The 18,171-nt window shown below is 42.3% G+C and overlaps 2 protein-coding genes across 2 annotated transcripts; one reads left to right on the forward strand and one right to left on the reverse strand.

Annotated features, from left to right (window-relative positions):
* Positions 1-7,171: 7,171 nt before the first annotated feature.
* Positions 7,172-8,776, reverse strand: LOC122613490 (solute carrier family 25 member 46). Its single transcript, XM_043787691.1, has one exon. It carries the CDS (start codon positions 8,646-8,648, stop codon positions 7,296-7,298), a length of 1,353 nt encoding a protein of 450 aa, XP_043643626.1. The 5' UTR covers positions 8,649-8,776; the 3' UTR covers positions 7,172-7,295.
* Positions 8,777-13,023: 4,247 nt separating this feature from the next.
* Positions 13,024-14,669, forward strand: LOC122614246. Its single transcript, XM_043788779.1, has 2 exons — positions 13,024-13,992; positions 14,238-14,669. The coding sequence occupies exons 1-2, from the start codon at positions 13,223-13,225 to the stop codon at positions 14,593-14,595; spliced, it is 1,128 nt and encodes a 375-aa protein (XP_043644714.1). The 5' UTR covers positions 13,024-13,222; the 3' UTR covers positions 14,596-14,669.
* Positions 14,670-18,171: the final 3,502 nt, after the last annotated feature.

The following is an 18,171-nucleotide window of genomic DNA, read 5'->3' on the forward strand; positions in this document are numbered from 1 at the left end:
TTTGTTGAATACATTAAATTAAAATATTAAATATTAATATGAAAATATATATGAAATACAGTCTAATAAGATTAAATTGTAATTCTACAACCATATAAATAATAAAGAATAAGTTGCAAAGTATTGTTAATATTTAATTTATCTGAGACTCACCAAAGAATCTTTCTTTTAACTCTGAATGGAGCAAACATATATATATTAATTTTTTTGCAGCATTAAGAGATTCCTTTTGTCTTTTTCCAGTGCAAAGCCGCTAGTAGTGTGTTTCTAAAGAGTGAGACAGGAAGACAGCTTTTAATTGCGAGCGCTTTGGCAAATGCACTGCAGGTCGCAGGTTAAATGTAGCACGTTGCAGGTTGCAGGTTGCTGGTTGGCGGATACCCACCGAAACCCGGTGACTGATTCAAAGTTTTATTTGGCAGCAAGTGCTGCGCTTAACCAACCCGAAAGCAAACCCCAGCAGCGGTGCCGAGCATTAAAGCCAAGTGCAAACATGACAATGACAGGCAACAGGCGACGACGGCAGCAGGGGAGGGGAGGGGAGGGGATCAAGGATGCCGGGGATCCTGTGAAGGAGGCGACAAGCGGCAACAGCCAAAGATTATTCCTGGTGCTTAAATTTGAACGTCAGGCTGGCTGGAGACGTGAGTGAGATGCGTGTCATGCTCTAATGCTCATTGCGCAATCAGTTGGCCTGAGCTTCTTAACTTGGCTTGGAGCGATGCGAGCGTGACACACAAACACGCCTTGATTCGAGGCTATTGGTTTAGGCAAAATCTGTTGATTGCGGTGGGTGGGAATGGGGGTGGTAACCTTATTTGCCACCAAATAAATACATTGCACAATATTTAATCTTAATTTGACTGTGTAATTTAACATTCCTTTTTAGGAGAAATATTTCCTTTACATTAACTGTAATAAGAATTAGTATTTTATTAGCCCCTTTCTTGATGGAACATGCTTGTTTATTTACATAAAATGGATAACATTAGATAATTATAATTGAATTGAAAACTTAGTAAGCCTTATCACAATCTATTACAATTTTCTTACCCCTGCTCCAAGTCGCATTCGATGCCTGCAGTTGCAACTCGATATCAAAACAATTAACAAACTTTACAAACATCGAAGTGATAACTTATTGAGATTTAAGTGATAGATTAGATGGTTATATTTATGCCACTTTCTGCGTAATCATAGTAAGTGCTTGCAAAGTGCAAAACACGTATAAGTAGGTCATAATTGTGCCTAAAACTGAACTGTTCTGTCTGAAAGCACCGAAGTGGCTATGCCCCAGCTTTAAGCCAGCCTCGCAATCAATCATGGCACACGAAATCAATGCCACGTGCAATAATTTTGCATGCGATGAGGCAAGATGTGTGCTCGAAATTATTTGTGGTAATTGTGGGTATGTGGGTTTGTTGGGTGAAAAGAGTTCTGCCAGTTTTAGGTAACATTAATGCGCATTTAGCATTCGTTTTGGCCTGGCATAAATGCTGATTTGTTGGCACCGGGGGCGGTAAAGTCGTTGATGCTCGTCTAACGTGCCTGGAAATTTGAATGAGCGAATATAAATATTTGGGCGGCATTGAAAATCAGTTTCGTGTTCAACACATGTTTAGAATATTAGGGCTTAAAGCAAAACGAAAGTCAAATTACATATGAACTTTTTGGAAAATGCGATGAGTTGTTACGTTGGCCGAAACATATTTAACATCGTTAAAATGGGTATTTCTCTTATCATTCTATATTAATTATTTTCTGATTTTTTATTTAGGAAGGAAAAGTACTCTCATTAGGGTCAATCATTAGGATCAACATAACTGATCTGAACATGATAATCGCAATATTTAATTCGTAGATTTGTATATATTTTAATATAATTTGAATTTAATCATAGAGAAGCTTATGAATATGGTATCTACTTGATGCATCCTATAGTTTGGCTAACCTTTTCTAGACACATACGGCACTAACGAAGGCTTCAATTCAGCGTCTTATTAGCATGAAAATGTATCTAAATGGCAGTTGATTATTATTCATTGTCTGCTCATTTTGGCTGACTTTATTCCCTTTATATTTCTGGATTCTCTACCTCCAGCAAACCGAGCACGGGGCGTCAATTATGCTAACAACCTCAAACACTCATAATCACTCCACAGGCAATCGTTTAGATAAGAGCGCGCCCGTCGCGTTAAGTAAACGCTGCGGGATATGCGATGGCATTAGGGAAAAACTCCGGTCGGAAAAGCGGGAAAAGTCTAGGCGCAGCATTGGGAAACAAAAGCACGATAAGTGCCATAAACAAGGGCGAAACTTTCGCCAAAGGAGGAAAAGAGGCAAAAGTCCAATAAAAGTCACGCAGTCCACGATACAGAAGAGTCAGCAGAAAAGTCGGACAAGTCCGATTCGCCGGACAGGAGTTTATAAAATAAAATGTAGCAGCAAAACTGCGTGATACAATAATTGCTTCAAGGAAACCCTTGCGTACAATTTGCAACTAGGTGGCAACACCAAGTCGCTTTTCCAGCTTTTCCTGTTTTTTCCCGCTCCGTCCGTTTTGCTCAACCGGTAACAACTCTCTGAGGACGAGATTTATGCGATTGCCGATAAGGACACTCGGCCAAGGAGTCGTCGAGTCAAGTCCTTTGTCGTGTAATGGCATTCGTAAGCGTTCCCAGCGGCAGCTCCTTGAGGCAATCGCATTGTCCTTATTACTCCTTATTACACTCCCCGATTTTCCATTGTACCGCTTGGCTAGTTGCAAAATTTCCATTGCCATGGCGAGTTTTTCCTCAAATTTATTGTTGCTTAAGTGCTGATTTTAATTAACATTAACATTGAAAAGCAAACAAAAACTCGTGTTTATATTAATTATTCAGTAACAGTCTCGACAGACCAGCCCAGTACACTGCTTTTTGTTTTCGCACTTACAGAGTAGCTTTTTAATTGGCCTATTTCGATTGTTTTTTCCAGTAACATATTTATGATAATGTCCTTAGTCGCGTATAAAAAAGGAGGCATAAATTGTGGGGCGTGAGAAGTGGACGTCTGTACGCGGCGAAAATACATATTTATGAAAGTTTAAGTTTACGAGTTGCCATGATATTAGCTTTTATCGATAAAGTTATTTTTGACATTGTCTAGACAAGGATATTTTTGCATTGATTTGCATTGCATTAACTTAAGTAAAATTCTATACGGTGAGCTCTACACTTTTGCGTTATAAATGAGAGGGAATTCTTTGCAAAATCTGTATTCGTTTATCTGGGTCATTTATAATATAGCTGAAAATCGCTCAAAAAAGCGATTGGTTGAAAAGTTTCTCGCATAATTCACAACTATGCTCTACTTAGCATTCCCATTAAGATCTCGCAGCCAACCTGTGCTGACCCGTGGTAGCGAGTAGGGAAACTTCACGGTGCCCAAGTTAATGCGGCTACAAATTCGCGCTATCATCGCGAAGTGCTATCGGCGTCATTCATCATGCGCTGCCAAACAATTGACAACAAGGACGAAGACGACGAAGAAACCGAAGAGGACGGAGAGCCGCCGGGACACTAAAATCCTCCGAGTAAATCCAGCATTTACCTGCAAATGAAACTTTTGAATTTTGATTGCGTTGGCGTTCGTATCGCGTCGGTGCTGGAGTTCATTGTTATGTTAAAGTGCTCTCTTTTTATCTGCTGCTCTGCTGGGCCAACTCGAACTGGGTCGACAGCTGTGATGGAAAAGGTTACTGCTAAATCAGTATACAAAATGTTCTATGGAACCTAGGGAAGTGGTCTGTATGGCCTTCAACGGCAGTATACTTGTATATATTTAGAAAATAATTTATGTTCAGGAATCGTAATTGACTAGCTTGTCAAGCTGAAAAATAAAATGTATATTAGTGATTTTTATTTTCTAAAACTCATTTTTTAAAATGAAAAGTACAACTTTTAGTGGAACGAATTAACGAATTCTTAACATGTCCTCAAAACTTTCATCTCCAATAGTCAGTGGGACAGGGGGTGAGCTGTCAGCTCAGGCACTTCATATGCAAAGTATGATCCACCTAATGCGATTTATAGCACTACTTCTTCGTTTAAGCTGGCTCGGAAGGGGTGCAAGTAAATATATATTGGGCAAAGAGTGCTGAGTAAACGAGATGGGAGTGGGTCTGCAACAGCTGCGAGCCGGGTACGTCTCCATATACGTCGGGCTCGTTTGTTCCGCCTGTCATGCCCATCATCTCCGGGCATCCAGCCATACTACCATCCTACCATCCTACTATCCTACTATCCTACTATCCTGCCATCCTGTCAAGCGTCAACGCTGTCGCCCCCGTCCTTTGCCTTCGATGATGCTGCGCTTTCGGTTGGGGCGATTATGCCGAGTATGCCATTGTTGCCGCAGCCTCGGGAAATCCATTTGGAATCCCCAGTTTAGTGTGAATATATACGAAGAAAATTCGCTGTTCTGTGTTTGTCTCTGTTTTTTTATCTGCTTCAGCTGCCCTTTTTATGCTCTTGCTTACCTCATAAAGTCGCTATATTTCGCTGTTTAATTTAACGCCAGAGGAAGAGAGCTGGTGGAGTTGAAAATCACCTTCTTCGAATATTCCCCATTTCCCTATTTTTACCGCCGCCATTGTAACATAATTGTGCAGGAAAGCTTCCATTTAAAGCAGATTTCCCTTTTTTCGGACCTCAATTCGATGGCTGAAGCCCTGGACGACGGCCAAAGCAAACTCGGGCACCCGTGTCGTATGCGTAATATTGTTAGCCATTGTTCCTCGCTCCTGTATTCCCCATCCCCGGAGAGTTTTTACTGACGAGTGACGAGTCCTTCCGCGGAGGGAAAAAGTGATGAAGAATGGCTGCGTTATGCAAGCATATTTAAACACGAGTGCCGGCAAATGCTCTGCAGTTCGAGCGCGGAATAAACATTAAACATTTTTAGGTTTAACTATTAAAGCCATTATTATCTGTCCTTAGCTATGCTTTACTTTATTATTGTGCACTTAGAATGAGCAGTCCAATTAATAAAGCAATCCAGCTGTCGTCAGAATGTCTTTACAATTTAGAGAAAAAGATCTGATTCAAGTATGAAACTAAGCGTTGGCGTAAGAAAATGGTCTCTTCAAAGTTGGCCGCCTGCAAGTTAGCGACTCATTAGCAGCTACTTAAAAACTACTCAAGTAACAGCTGTCAGGTATTCGCACTCACACTCGCGATTCAACCCTTGCCACATTCTCAACTCGAGAAAATTGGCTGCCTGGTTATATTCAGAATGTCGCATGACGGTGCCAACATGTCAACCGAACTCCATCCAGGTAAACTGACAACTTGGGTCTCCGGGGTCCAACAACTCGGCTTCCCGGTTCTCTGGCGGTTAATTAAAAAATGGAATACTGCCTGGGCGCACACATAGGGAAAAGTGTTGAGGTCTCACTGCTGGGAATAGCGAGATTTTTGCTTAAAGCTGATGATAAATATGGCATGTGCTTTGCTTTAGTGGAGACATACACTTCATTTAGTCCTGGCTCACTTCGCTTTCTTGCTCAGCAGTTCTGCACCTGTCAATGAGCTCATTAAATTGCCAGAAGATGGTGTAGAGGAAATGGAGCTTGTGCTCGCTGATTACCAGCCAGTGCTTAAAGTACCTACTTTTATTTTTCTTTCGCTTCCAAAGCGAAGTTGAACTGCATTTATAATTAAATGTGCCTGAAGTTTCACTTACTTTACGGTTCTGACACTTTTTGTAGATTATTTTTTTAAGTCTGGGGAATTATTTCTGTGAAATGGTTAACTGATTATGGTGATAGGAACGTGGTCTGTAATAGATAAGAAGTTGGCAAACTTTTTAATTTAAATACAGTTGCAATTCCATTAGGAAATGGTGTGATATGATACTAATTGTGAAAGGTAGTTCGAAAAGAGTGGATTATATGTATACTTCAGGTTTTAATAATTATAGACGAATTAATATTGGTGCAGAACGTTGAAATGAGTATGGAAAAACAGCTTTAAATTGGTGAAAAACTCTTCAAATTTTCAGTTGAAGTCCAGCATTTAAAAAGCAATATTCATTCTCTTTCGTTTCTGATATATAATTTCCTGACAGACCAATAAAATTGTCACATTTCGCAACGTGTCCCTGACAGTTGTTTGTGGCCAGAAGCTTCGTCTCCATCTTCTTCTGAGCCCGGCTCAAACTGTTTGGTGGGTTTTGGCCTTATTGTTTGGCGGGACGGGTGGGCACCGCCCGGTCGATGTTGTTTTTGGGGTGCATCATGCATCATTGAAATATGTTTTTCGTTTACAGCTGCTGCAGAACAAGCCGAGGCCGACTGCAAAAATATTTTAGCAGCAGGGGCAACGGCATCATTCTGCGGTCCAACCACCATACCGCAGCAGGCGGCCGAGCCGAAACCAAACATTCATAAAAAAGGCGAACACCAGAGGCAAAACCTTCATTAATCTTATTCAATGTCCGGCACATACTTTAACCCATTCCGGCCAGCATACTATACATACATACATACATATATGTTGTGTGTTTTTCGGCCGCAGAGGGGTCGCAGAATAAACAATTTGCACATTTTAAGTTGATTTCTTTGGCATCCTTCGACTCACATCCTTGGATCCTGGCAGCAGTCACGCGTTGCATACGTGTGTATTAAGTATACGCCGTGTGGTGTCCTGCGAATTGGCTTTACGGCTTCTGGGGCACGAAGCAGCAACTTTATGTGCATTACGTGCACACAAACAACACATAAAAACGCAATCCTAGCGATTTCGAGTATCTGCAGCACATCATTGCAAATTGTAATTTTAAATTATCGTGGCAAGTTCTACTGCCCTTCTGAGTGTGGGCCAAACAACAAACAATCGGAGCATTTTGGGAAATCCAATTGTCCAGGACATATACGTAGATAAATAATAGTTGAAAGCCTCTCGGAGTCAATAGTGCAGTGGCTGCACATAAATTAGCATAGGTGAGGCCTCAATACGCCTTCAAAGTATTTTGCCAATATTGACATTTGCATACCAAGTGCGGACCAGCTGCGTGAGCTTAGATTGGCCGGGAAATACTCACAATGATTTAATAAACCGAAGTTAGTTTAATAGCAAATGACTACTTAATCTTGTTTAGTTTTCAACTTTGTTTAAATGGCAAATACCAATCACTTGAGAAATTGTAAATTTAATTAGCCATCATTTCAAAGGTGTTTCTTATGGTTTATCGCACAGTTTGCTAGTAAACAATATAAGTGATTAAAAATATTTTTCAAAATTACAAACAGAGGTTTACTCATCTAGTGAATACTTTCCTAGGCTCGTCAGATCTACATCAATGCTGGAAATGCTGGGCGATAATGTTGTAGAGCTCTTGTTGCAGGAAAGGCCATCGAAACTATAGGGCTGTACTGTGCGGCACGTTGGACGATTCAATATACCAGCAGATATTTGATCTGCAGTCCACTTGGCCAGTTTAATTATAGCAACTTGGGCCACGAATTGCAGGATCATAGCTCCGAAGCCTTTGTACAGTCCAGCAGCTCCCTCTGAAATCACTGTTACCGTGTAGCAATCGAAAACTCCACGATAGTCTGTCAAAACCGGGACAACCGAATTTCCAGTATCGAGATTATCTATTATTGTCCGGGTACCCTGCAATTCTAGGCGATGCAGTATGGTTTCGAGGGGGAAGAATACGACCTCAGTGGTAAGCGTGGCTATAAGTCCCGCATAAGTTTCTGCATTTTGGTGTTCCAGCTTAATGTCGCAGTTCTTTTTATACCGATTCTCTTGCACTCTCCTCTGCATCATTCGAGTGGAAACGCCATGTATTAGCAAGTTGAAGAGATACTTTGTGATGCCAATCGAAACACTAGGACCGATTAATGCCCAAGTCGGTAGCATTCGAGTATTTTGTGGGGACCTCCACGAGAACAGACGAGCCCCTCCTTCCCGAAGGACATCAAGAAGTCCTGTTTTTTCGCTGGCGATTTCGCTTTGCACTGCCTTCACCAAGGAAACGGCGCGGAAGGGTGAAACCAGAGCGATGCTTACACATTTCAGAAGGACATGCTGGCCAAATCGCTTTAAGGTCGTTCGACTATCCAATTCCTTGGGCCAACTGCTGAGTTTCGATATTACATCGTCAATGGCGCAGGACATTCCACGCACAAGCAGGCAACTGCCCATTCCCTTCCACAGTGTCGTTAGTCCCTGGCGTCTGTGCAAGTGGACAATACAGGGCAGCAGGGTGAAAGGATGCAAGTGGTAACACTTGGAGGCATTATAAACCTGACACTGCCAACGCAATACCAGAAACGGATGGCTCAGCACATGTTCCGAAAGCAGGGAAACCCAATGAACTCCGACGACCAGATACTTGCGAAGTGATGCATCCTGCTCCTGATTATGTAAATACTTATCCAGCTTGGCGTGTTCTAAACTGAGATATTGGATTTTGGCAATGGCGTCTTGGTCTGCATTTATGTTTTCCACAATTGACTTCTCGCGGCAATCGATGATGTTTTCCAAGGGATTTCTAGGGCTCCAAGATGGGGATAGCTTGGATGTTTGCTGTTCCTTTTCAATTTCCTTATCTATTTGTTCATTATCCGTATCGAGTCTTTGGTCCTTGCCTTCCATTTTATTAAGGATTAAGTATTTATGTATATATTATCTTCTGGGTAAGGCTGATGTACGTGTTAGACATACTTAAATATAAAGCACAATTTTTGTTTGAAATTGAGTGTGTAATGACAGATGATGGTGAGACTTCTACTTCCCTTTTATATTAATCAGCTAGTAAAAAGGGATGTGCAGCAAAACATAAAAGTAGTGAAGAGTTGGAAATGCATGCTCCTTTAAAAGGCTACACATAGAAGAACCCTAATTCTGTGTGCATCATATTTCATCTCTTCTGGAGGCACCCGCGCGGAATTTAAATCATTCCCCCTTAAAGCGGTGTGTATTGCTTTCAAATCATCCTCAATCTTGTGGCTTGCGGTTGGCTTTTAGTCTGCGGAAATCAAAGGACACATTGTGCGCCGCCTGGCATCAAGTGCATCATGTGGCAAGCAAAGCCGGCAACAATGTCATTGTCTCCACCAGGGACTAAGGGGAATGAGTAGGGGGGCAAGATTGTCATGCACATTATGCGGGTGTAGGGCTTCGAATGAGGGGGAAGGAGCTGGGTTGGCGCCCAACTCCGAAGTCGCAAAGTCAATTCATTGCTTCTGCAGACGACGCACATAAATAAGCCAGGCCGAGCAAAGTTGGCCCAGAAAAAGGCTTTGACGAATGGGTGGCTGGCAAAAGTGGTTTTTGGTGGCGCAGTCCGCTAGTTGATTGCGCATTAATTTGCGAGCCACGCTCTGGAATCCCTTAACCATTACCTCTAGGTTGTCTGACTTATTATTTGCTTAAAGTTTCCTCCACCCAGCTGGGAAATGCACAAACGCAGAGACTTCGAGATGCACTGAGAGCGGGGGGAAACTTTGAAAAGTAATAACAATGGCCAACAGACAGAAAGTTTAATACAATGATGATGTTGATGGCTGCCTTGCATTAAATTAAATATAAAGGAAAAGAAAGCAATTCGAATCAACAACGAGCGTTGCTTTCGCCTGCTTTATTTGCATGCAGTTTCTAGTTTGTTTTCCGGCTCTTGTCAACATCATCCGGCAACACTGATATATATAAAGCGAGTTCTAAGCGTGTTCCCCAGTACGCATTTTCCATTGCGGGAAATCAAACTGGTTTCAAATGAGCAGAATATTTCGAAATAAAATAAAGGTAGCTACTGAGTAGCCTCATACTATTTTCCTCCTCTATTTAAAGTACAGAGCTTTCGATTAAAGTACATATGTGGTATGTGGTTTGGGGCAAGTTCAAGTTCAGATGCCATCGCGCCCCATAAAGTGCGCAACATAAATTTCCAAGACCCGAAATTCCTTCCCAGAACGTATCCTTTCGTTTGTTGCGCTCTTAATGCGATTGCATTTAAATTTATAGCGCCACCAACAAAAGTGATGCATACTCCTGCATATTTTTTCAGTTTTTCCCTCTTTTTGGCACTGCAATCAGAATCAGAAGTGTTTGAGTGCCGGAAACAACTCGTTTTTCTTGACGGCAGCAGGGAGCAACACGTCGCTGTTTCGCTGCCTATCTGCGCGGCATGTTGATACTGTGTGCTGCTGTTGTTGTGTTGCAATTGTTGTTGCCGTTGCAAGTTGCATGCATTTGCACTTGATAAGCAAACACGAAGAAGCGGGCTGGCAAGAAAAATCAACACGGTCCGGGAAATATGCATGTTCTTGTTACCGGTAGATTTCCATTTTAGATGGCAAAGTCGTCGCCGTGGCGTTGTTTATATTTATGATTGGGGCGTGGCCAGCCCTTCTGCCAGGGATGACGAGTTTCCGTGCCGGCTGCGCATTATGCAAGCCAATCGAATGTCACTTAATTGGCTTTTTATGCGGCATATTTTAGTGATAGATCAGGCGGTGGCACAAAAACTGCAAATGCACTTTGCAGTTGCAAGGACATTGTCACAATAGTTGTATGCCACCGCCATTAAACTAAAAAGTCAACAGCAATAAAACGAGGAAGGAACTTGTTTCTCTGACTCTGTCGGAAACTCTGTCGAAACAAACATTCAAATGCAGGGGAAATAATATAAAATGGCTTTGAATTGATAGTAAATATTCAAAATAAATATAAACTCACGTCGGCACTTGTAGTTTAATGTCGTTTGCGACTCCAGCCCACTTCTGCAATTTCCCCATACATCTTGAGCCCATACAACAAAACAAGTTGTTGATCACATAAAGCTGGCTTCAGTCGAGAACAGAGCACGGAAACAAGGAGCTGAGCCAAGAGCCTCAGCCCGAACCGAAACTGAACAGGCGTCACATCTTGTTTTTGTGCCGGGGGCTCAAAGGTAACGCAAATGGGCACGACATGCAACCAGGGGCGGATAGGGGCGAGCAGGGAGGCGTGGTTGTGGGTCGAAGGTGGCCAGGACCGGCAGGACCGCCAGGCCGCCAACAACTAAAACAAAACATTGACATAAATACGTGAGCGCTGCTGTGGCTGCGGTTACAACAAAAGTTTGTGTTTTCCTTGCTTTTTTCCTCTTTTTTGGCTGGCGAAATGCCCTTGGAAAGTAGGTATTACAAATTGCTGATGAAGTCTGCCGGGAATATATGGCTGAGTGAGTGGGTATGCAGGATTGGAGTGAAGTTTTTCTGGTGTCCTCGGGTACGGTTATAAAACTTATTTAAGTGTTTTGGGGTCGGTGGGTGAAATGGTCTAGATTTTCGAGAAAACTTTTTCAGAAATTATTGGAATAAACTTTTGATTTTATTTTAAATGATTTGTTGCAAGAACATACAATTCCGCTCAAATTTGGTTGCTTAAAATATCCGACAACAAAATTTCACAAAATATATGTTTTCGAAAAGAAGCTTGAAAAATAGCAGCACCCTTTTATATGAAAAAAAATTAACTAAAGGCTAATTCATAAAAACCGCAGCTTATCGAAATAATATTAACTTAACAGATGAGAAAAACTACGAAAAAGTTAAACCAAAAATAAACAAGAAGTTTGATAAATATTAAGTAAAGAGCACACCCTGTTCAGGAATAACCCTGGTAACTTTTCGTCTTTTATATTTTCCATTTTCCTTTCCGCAAACTACGTTAGTTTGCTCACTTTTTCCACATTGTTTTTGCTTATTAGTACATAGTTTTCATTTTTATGCGACGGCTGCACGAGCTTTTTTGTATTTTCATATTTATTTCTTTTGAAGGTTGCCTGCCGGCTGGCTTTGTTTTAAACTGGGCTTGTACTTGGGCCATACATTTTTAAAACTTGATCGCGAATGTGTGCCATGGTGGGCATTGTTGCTGTTCTTGCCGCACTCGCAGGCCTAGAAATGCAGAGCTGAAAACTCGCTGCGAACCATTTTCCCGGTGTTTTATGATATTTTTTGTCGCTGTTGATATGTTAATCGCGCTGTGCATGCAATTTTAGTATTACCTGGCCATTTGTTTAATTTTAACGCCACCTCGGCAGTATTTTTTGTCACATGATATGCGTAAAGCATTAAAGCAAATTTAATAGATTTTGCAGGAGCCTTTGAATTATATAATAATTATAGGGCGGGTAGAAAAAATGGTATCCTATGGCGCAATTATGTATGATGTAAATTGGTAGCTGGGGGCAGCACCACACATGCTCCCCACCTCTTTAACACAATCAAAGGTATGCTCATATAAATGCCTCGAATTTTATTGTTTTACGTGCGCTGAGGTCCTTTTCGTTGCGTGAGTGTGGGTGTGAGACCTCATAAGTGTTGTAGGGGGCCATAAACGCCTCTCGACCTTTATCATAAAATGTGCGTAAAACTTCCTTGTGGCATTTATTGATAAAACGTTTGGGCAATGAATTCCTATTTGAAAAGAAGGCTTAAAGCCGAAGAGAATAAATGTTATCTGCTTGAGGGTGAGGGTATAACTGGAAGATTGCATGCATACCTGGCATGCCTTGCCGCGCAGTATTTATTCGATAATTATTACCTATTTGGTGGGGGAAAATAAAATGGGTTGAGGGGAAAAGTCCTTGGAGAGGGGTAAATATAATTTAAGATATACAAGATAATATACATTAATAATAAATTAAAAATTAAAATAAAAGTCAAGCTCAACTTGATTAACTTTAATTTGTACGAATTTACAAAAGTGTGGCCCAGTTTGTAACTGCATCTTCTGTCATTAGACCGACGGACACGGCTTAATTCATGGAATCTTCTATACCTTTCTACTCTACGAGTACGCCTTTATAAGTTGTTGATTCAATTCCTTTGTTAACTATATTCCAAATACAGACGGTACATTTAGTTAAAATATTTAGAAGAAGAAGTATTACTAAGTTGCTTAGTAATGAAGTTCGAGATATTTTTAGCTCTTTACGCTGAAACAGCGTAGTTTGCGCTGCTTTCGTTCACCAAAAATTTCATAACCACGACATGGAACTGCCAGGGACGCATCGCTGTCCAAATACTTTATCGCCGGCAAACATCTTTGGGGTCTTATCGGCGAGTGTCAATGGCAGTTATCTGCCGATGGATACAATTGCTCTCAGAAACTGATATAAAAGCGCTGTTCAGCGAAAATTTCCCAATCGAAGCGCGTACCCCCCATCGAATTGGACCGAAATGGATTTTCCCCTGCTGGTGATTGCACTCGTGCTTGCACCAGTTTTTACACCTGTCCACTGCCAGGTGGCCTGCAATGCGAGGAGCGGCCCCGTCCGCCAGAAACGCATCGTTCTCAGCAGCCCGGGAACAGGTGCGCTGGCCGAGTTGGACACTTGCCAGTACCGCGTGGCGCCGTGGAGCGGCCAGGTGTGTCAGGTGCGCGTTGATTTCGAGCGCTTGGAGCTGCCGCAGCCGCAGCTGAATGCCAATTCCGGAGTGCTGGAGTGCGTCGATTTTCTGCAGATACAGCGTTTCCGGCTGTGCGGTCGCAACAGTGGTCAGCACTTGTACTTCCCCATTCGGCAGGGTCAGGAGCTGAAACTTCTCTTCCGACTGGCCACGTCCCTCGGCAGGCAGTCCACCTGGCAGGTGACTCTCACCCAACTGGAGTGCCCCGCGGACTCCGCCAGAGATGTAAGTAGAAGGCAGCTGGAGGTGCAGACACCAACCGTGCGACCGATTATGCCCTTTTTGGGCAACTTCCTGCCGCGGACCATCTTCGGTGGACCATCTGGAATCGGCTCGGGCTCCGGTCCCGCTGCCCAGCTCATCCAATCCCTCACATCGCCTTCCATTGCGGATCTGGAGATGCTGGCTCCGCTGGGCTGTGATCAGTACTACAGGACCGCCACTGGCGGCATAGTGAGCTTCAATTTCGCAGGTGGCGTCTACATGCCCAACATGAAATACTCAATTTGTGTCAAGGGAGCGCCAGACAACGAGATAAGGTGAGTGAGTCAGGCCACCTCAAGTATATTGTGGGTATTTCACACGGTATTCATTGTGTTCTAGTCAACATGTTTTATAATTGGTGTTTATTGCTGAGTACCAATGGTTTTTGCATTTAAAATGTTTCACCAAATGTGAGTAATTTTACATCAATATTGAACTGGTATTTGCACGCGAGAAATTCTTATTAATATCTAAATAAATTATATAAGCGTTGCCTAACAAAACTTTGACCCCCAAACAGCTACAAGATCGCTCACTTCGAGCTCTCCAAGGCGAACTCCGAGCAGCCAGGACCCGCCTATGACACCGATTGCCGGAGTACAGTGCTGACCCCGTTGCGCGTATCCGACTACGTGAGCATTCCCGATGCGTACATGGTCGGCAGGCCGGAGCTGCAGGCCACCTACTACTGTGGCAATGGATTGGCTGACCAGGAGCTCGTGGCCCGGCCGCCTTTTGTCCTGCGATTCGCCAGTGATTCGCAGTCCAGTGGATCTGAAACGGGCTTCCAGCTGACCTACACGGTCCGCCGGTCACAGGATTCCCCAGTGTCCACAGATCTGTTAATTGGCATAAATAAAGCCGGCAGTCTTAACTAAATCAACGCACACGAGTCAGTTGGAATTGACATTATTAAATGCAGCAGTGATACTGTGAGGCTGGCACTGTGAACCAGGACATTCCCTGGCCACGGATTTGCCTTAATTAAATGCCCGGCTCCGGCATTAAGTCACATGTATCTATATATGCAAATAAATTATGGAAAGCCCAGTGGCATAAATGGCATGTGGTTGACAATTATGGCAAAGTGTGTACGGCAAACGGGTTCAATGGAATGCGGATAGAATTTCATAGTTGATTATTTTGAGATATGCTTAACAATGCGAAGCTGGAGCAATTCATTGTTCTGCTCTCGAGCTGTGTAAGAGAAAATAATGCGGAATGGATATTGTCTTGGCGCAGGGCTCGAATTGCATGAATGTGTGCAGATATTTAATTGAGAAATTTAATGGGCGTGCCATTTGACGAGTATCTGATATGTTGCTATTTGTAACATAATTCCTATATAACTTTCCAGCTTGTCAGTTTTAACGAAATTTAAATGGAATGTCGCTGCTTTAATAGAGGGTTTTATTAGATAGTAAGATGAGTAAGATGCTTTTATTAGTAAGATATTCTTATAGCTTAGGTATTGTGCAGCAACATATCAAACATAGCTGTTTGAAAACTAAGGTTTACATTCCCAACACTCTTCGAAATATTTCTGGATCTCCTTTGGAAACTTTAAATAAAATAGCACCGACAACCACACGGATATTTACATTTATAATTGCAAACCGGTGTAACTTGCTTGGATATTCCGGTGGAGGGACAGCCATTCGCCACCCCCTCAAACTTTTTGCACACGGCTGCAGATGCACGGATGCAAAAGCTGTTCGGGGGAATGGGCTCCGGAACGCAGTGACATTTTGATGCCGACACAGCTGCCACAATTGCCAGTCCATGTATTTTTAATGAAAATTTAACAAAATTTCTGCGGTTTAAGTGCGAAAATTGTCGAAAGCGCGCAGAGCAGGTGGCTGATCGATACGCATATACGAGTATGCATATATATTCGGCGGAAACGAACGCGGAAGTGCGAATTTTTGCGATTCAGTGGATGGAACACATATGCAAGCTGCTGCAAAATGTTGAGCAAATAGGGCCTTAGGCCAAACGGATATGAAAGGGATAAATTCAGCATTAAAGGGGGGACATTGTTAAGTGTCTGGTAAACAGAATGAAATTGCATTTGCATCGATGACCAGAACACTGGGGAAATTGCCTTTCAAATATGCATAGTCATATGCTCCGACACGATGCCAAACAATGTGAGCCAGCTCTTTTGGACCGACATCGACGTCGACATCGACATCGACATCGCCTTCGACTACTTTCCCTCTCGAATTTATGTAGTCTCCTTTGCTCTGGCCAACACTTTTGCTCGCTTAACGTTTCTATCCTGGGGCAAATTGTTTTTACCCGACCGACCAGTCGACAAAGATGCTGCAGCATCTTGGACCATCTTCCTTGGGGCCACCTTTTGCCCCTGGCTTTCTGCCAGCTAAAGAGTGAACTTTAAGCCTGGCCATAACCCAAACTGAAAAACTGAAAAGCCAGCTGGGGAATGGAGCCTCCGTTTCATATGGCACTCGGGCTTAATGGTCACTTCATAAATGCAGGCAATTTGGACGCTCGGCACACACTGCGTATGCGTACTGAAACTTTGTTGATGCAAAAAGCCATGATTGTTGGCCAGGCGTAGTTTTAATTGCGGAATTTTTAGAAGGCAGTGAATAACTGCGAAATTTCATTATAAATTGGCTTCTAGCTAAGTAGCCGCATATTTGATTACATGCTGTTTTTCAATTAACACACATCTGCTATCAGTTTACAAACTTTATATTTATTTTAAAACTGAACTAGTTGGTTCTTTTTCACGTTCGGATATGTTAGCCCACGGAAAACTATAAGCATAAATTGTTTGGTTGCCACGCCAACCATGGCCAATTTTGGGAACACGGGGAGGGAGGTAAATTCCAGAATGTTTTTTAGATTGAATTTTTAAATTTTTTCCCCCAGCACACATTCAGACATTTTTTCTCTGTTGTTTTGGTGTTAGCCCGAAATGGTCTATGTTTATTTAAGCATTTTCTCACTGCAGATTTCCCCCTCTGATGCTGTCAACTTTGTAACATCTGACCCAACGCCGAAGGCCCAATGCAATTTACGCTGCTAACAAAACATAAAAAAGAACACAATTCGTGGCACATGGCATAGAAAATTGTAACAAACATTCCCCAAAATAAAAATGCCAGATGCGGTTTCAACATTGTAGTTACAATGTCACAAATTATTAATTGCTAACGAATTTATTTATTGGTGGGCTGGCAGCTAAATTTAACATACATTTTTCACAATGCTTTCATAAACTACTTTGGGGCTTGCGAAGCTCTATGAAAACGGAGCCATATTTTATGCAGTCACTTCTATAGCAATAAGCTGTGAATATTTGATGCAATTGTGTACTGATTACTTAAAGAATATTTAAAAAGGGTCAAATATTAATTTAATGTTTGCCTCATTGCGGCTTGAAACGCAAGCATTTTCACAAACTTAAATGCCAATTAAGTAACATTAAATTGTGCGAAAAACGAACGACACAGAACACGTCCTTGAGCCGAGAGAGACTGTCAACAATGAAAAAGGAAAAAATTAAGCAGCTAAACAGGGTTTTATGGACGGCCGGCAGAAATAAACAAACAAGTCGCTGCCAATGGAAGCTCCGGAAAATCTGTAAGCCACGGCAACATGACACTGGCCAGCTCACACCCTAAAACACACTTGGACTTGTCCCTCATACAAAGGACCATGCCCAAGCCCAAGCCCAAGCCAAAGCCAGAGCCAACAACATAATCTACGGGTTGTCAGCAGCCCAAAAGACCATAAAGGCAAGGCAAACGAGCTGAAGGTCGCCGGACGGGAGGGGGAACAGTCAACCCACCCAAGTGGGTGGAAGGGGAGGAACAAACAAATTAGTATGCAAGTCAGGCAGCCGATTAGGACACCGAAGTTTTCGCGACATAAACGGACGGCAGGCCACAATGGAAACATCCCATTCCATCCCATCCCATCACTTCATGCCTTTCAAGTTATTTTTTTTGGTTTTTCGGACTTGGCCAAAATAATGAAGTCGGTCACTGACGCGATCTGTTGCTTGTTATGCCTAGAGAAAAACCGCAGAAGCATTAAAAATGTTATGGCCAACACAGGTGAGTTTTGAATTTATGATACCCAAGTCCCCAATCTCCACAAAGTATTCCTAGTACATTTTTGTTATTATAGTTTAAAATACAATTAATTTATTTTTACAGTAAAATAATACATTGATGATTGCTGATAACATGACGTTATCAAAAATAAAACTCCCAAGGAACGCTTATTATACCGTAGGTATCATAGGCATTAAAAAAGTATTAAAATGTCAGAAAGTCTGCGCACCTTGACAACCAATTTCCAAAATTAAATGTTCTTGTTGCTGGTCACCATTTCTTTAGCTGAAAGACTGCCCTTTTTTTGTGTTATTTCGGGTTCTCTGTCGCTTTTGGGCGTTGGTTAAATATTTCATTAAAAAT

Source organism: Drosophila teissieri, chromosome 2R (assembly GCF_016746235.2).
Source record: "Drosophila teissieri strain GT53w chromosome 2R, Prin_Dtei_1.1, whole genome shotgun sequence".
Lineage (NCBI taxonomy): Eukaryota > Metazoa > Arthropoda > Insecta > Diptera > Drosophilidae > Drosophila > Drosophila teissieri.